General features: G+C 46.3%; 1 protein-coding gene across 1 annotated transcript; it reads left to right on the forward strand.

Annotated features, from left to right (window-relative positions):
• Positions 1-1,029: 1,029 nt before the first annotated feature.
• Positions 1,030-2,682, forward strand: NGA_0708500 (uncharacterized protein; the record flags this gene model as incomplete). Its single annotated transcript, XM_005852380.1, has 2 exons — positions 1,030-1,105; positions 1,244-2,682. Coding segments are annotated over 2 exons (243 nt in total), but the record flags the coding sequence as incomplete, so codon positions are not given.
• Positions 2,683-3,405: the final 723 nt, after the last annotated feature.

Genomic DNA, 3,405 nt, shown 5'->3' on the forward strand with positions numbered 1-3,405 from the left:
GAAAATTTTATGTTCGTTCATCCTGTTGGCCCCATTCCTCTTTTCCTCCGTCCCTCCTTCCTCCCTCCCCCTTCCCCTCCGCCATGGAGAAAGAGACCCACGAGGGAAGAAAAGGACGGCACAGAGTATTTTATTGTCAGTGGCGCAAAAAACCCGGATGTTTCCTATAGTTTTTCGCTTGTACAAACCCCGATAAGAGCTGTATTTACAGAAAGCCACATATATAGCTGCCCGCTAGAACTGTCAATGTGAATGCCCCCGCCCGGGGGAGTCGCGTCATCTACGGGTCACCAATGAAGGTCACCAATCATTGATGCAATTCTATTCATGAAAGATTCTTGAGCTAATTGTAATGACCAGACAGAATATGCGGGCCCCCAATTCGTGATCAGAAAATGCGTGTTTGACCCTCTTACATACGTCTTTCCCTAGGGCTCCGCCCCAAAGCCCGCGAGGGAGCGCCTGTAGTAGTTCCCCCTTCGCAATACTCCCCTCTTTGAATCCCCTCAGTTTGGACAGGCCCGGTACAGCGGAGCGGGTGCAGTGTCATGCATGAGTCATAACTGACCATCGATTGATTGGTTGCCATTCATCAATGACCGAATATAAGTAGGGGTGACGGTCTGGCCTTGGCCCCAGTCCATAGAATGCGCCCACTCGCCAGTGAGAACGAAAGTGGGAGGATTTGGAGAGCGTTTCGAGAAGTGCCCCACTCGGATGGCCAAGTGGGGGCTTAAATTTCACTTTCTTAGTGTGCGGCCATTTCAAGACGTTCACGACATTTTGGAGAAGTTAATGGGAGTATGGACTCGGAGTGTCTTGAAAGAGCAAGAGGAATAGAATAATGGTATTCTTGGGGCTTTGTGTGGGCTTGAAGTGGTTGGTGGGGTGGGATCCAGTACACACGAGTCGCCGAAAAGGTAGGTCTAGGACTCGGCTTAGGGACGAAAAAGTGATCAAGTGGAAAAAATGTCTTGCTCACAATCCAAAGAAGATAACAACACACACAATACAAAAAAATAGCAAACAAGAATAGAAAGTCAAGCTGAACGGAAGATTTTCGTCTCAAACAACGAAGAAAAAAGACGCTTTGGCGCTCAGAAAGGTAAGCGAAAGGTAGGACTGAGTTCTTTCGATCCGTGGGCCACGGCCCAGCCTTTCAGGCCCTGTTCATTGAGTGTTTGAAAAACCATCAGGATCCTTCTGTGGCCCTCACACACCCAAGAAATGCTAACTTAATTAGGATCCAATTTGACTTTTTCCCTTCTCGGACGCCCTCCACTCGGCTTGGGAACTCCACTCGGGCATTGCATGTCGCAGCCATCTTTCTCTGGCGATCAGTCCCATAGCGTGAGGACAAACCTTCACGGGAGAGATTTTGGCACAATTCTTGTCTTTTTTTTCCTCTGAGCTCCTAACATAGCTCACATGAGAATGCACACAACTTTTCCGGGGTTTCTTCCCTTACCCTCAAAGGGCACGCTGTGAGCGTCGCCTTAAGAGCATAAACCCATGTTTCAACACGTGGGAAAGCGGTCGTTGGCCGTTGACGGCGCGTGCAAGGTTGATCGTAGAGCTGGTCATGTTCATCACGAGGGAGGCGTATCAATCAAACCCTATGGTTTTGGAGTCTGGATAGAATCAAGATTCAACCAATATAGGGCATTCTTCTAGGCCCGGCCTCATACAAGACAAACGACGATGCGCAATTGCTGACAAGGGATGACAGAAACCAAAATCTAACGACTCCTGGTTCATGGGCTACGGTGCAAATGGTGAGTAAAATGGAACAGGAAAGGATAAAAGCGGCAACGAGGCGACTTGCAACTGAGGAAGAAAGATTAGATCTTCGCTGATCGAAAAGGACGAGTCGAATGCGAGCCAAGATCCAAAGCTAGTGCATAATTTAAAAACGAAACTATCTAGTATCGTCGACTATCCGTTATATATTTGAGAACTTGAGTATGTCGTCAGACTGATTTAGCGAGCAATTTCGATCTTGAATGTTCAGTTTCCCTCCTTGAGGGGAACCTCGTATCTGAAAAGTAGTCCCCGTCATCATAGATTGAGCGGATGCTATTCGCCCATATCCACTCCAGCCACTGATGACCTTAAAATTTGTTAGCGACAGTAGCCAGTTTTCAGCGGCTGCCAAGCGAAATGCCTCTATAACTTCCTCATTTGTTGTAGCCTCTACCATTCCCTGTTCGCTCGTACTCTTACCATGCTCACCATTAAGTTTAAGGGAATAATGTCGTGAGTGCACGATTTCATGTCTAACGTTCACAATAAGCTTGTCTCCTATTAGCTGCTTCAGCTCTTTCCTGGTTCTTACTGAATCGGTTACGAGATACCATAAAATTCTTTTGTGGTTCCACTTGTTGAGCTCGTTTACTAGCTGATGTTCGATTAGCGAGGCACAATCCAGGAAGTATTTTCTATTTTCATGTGTAGTGATCTGGTAAGCCGAAGACTTCAAGGCGTTTTTCATTGTCTGGTCTCCCTCCCGAATCTGAATTCCAATACTAAGGACCTCTGGACTAGTAATCTTGGAAAAATCTTCAGCGACTAGCCGTCGAGACTCATTGTTTATCTGTATCAAATAGTCAAATGCACACCCGAAAGCAGTTCTGGATGAGATTCCCATCTTATGAAGCTCGGGACCGTGATATATGCTCGAGAGTAGCTTTACAGTGTGGCCGACATTAGTTCTAACAAAAATTACAGGGACTTCTCCAAGTGCGGTGTTAAGGTCCATTTTCCCATCTAAAGCATCGTAAAGATTTCGTCCTTTCCCTTGAATACCTCCATGATTCATTTTAATTGTCTCGTTGGGGTATAGGCTTAGTGCATTCATGTCAACGCTCCAGTTGATGTTTGGCTGGTCGTAGACAAATTCGTACTTGAGTCCGTCCCCGAAATCCATAAGAAAAGCACGATTCGTAAGTAGCGCCACCCAAAAAAGGGTGATAGCCCCAGTCAAAGAGTCAGCAAGTCCTCCTGTTCCCATTGCCACAAGATAACGCTGATCAGCTCGTCCTTTGCGAATTTCGTCATGAAGTTGCGCATATGTCGATCGCCATTCACCTGTACATCTTGAAATGTTGCTCGTGCTTCTTTGTGACACATCCGACAATGACCAGTTTCTGGAGTAAATTTCACTCGGATTAATTATACTTAATAGCTTCAAGGATTGAAGAGCAGCGATGCACAATAAAATGTGTTTTGCGACCTTCATTCCGTGTCGCGTCATGTCGCCCATATTACCTCGAGATATCGTGGGGTACCTGCAATGAGGAAGTACAGAACCGTAATTTTACCAGTAAATGACACAACATAGGAAGCACTTGAAAATTTTATGTTCGTTCATCCTGTTGGCCCCATTCCTCTTTTCCTCCGTCCCTC

This window comes from Nannochloropsis gaditana (genome assembly GCF_000240725.1).
Source record: "Nannochloropsis gaditana CCMP526 unplaced genomic scaffold scaffold1325, whole genome shotgun sequence".
In the NCBI taxonomy this organism is placed as follows: domain Eukaryota; class Eustigmatophyceae; order Eustigmatales; family Monodopsidaceae; genus Microchloropsis; species Microchloropsis gaditana.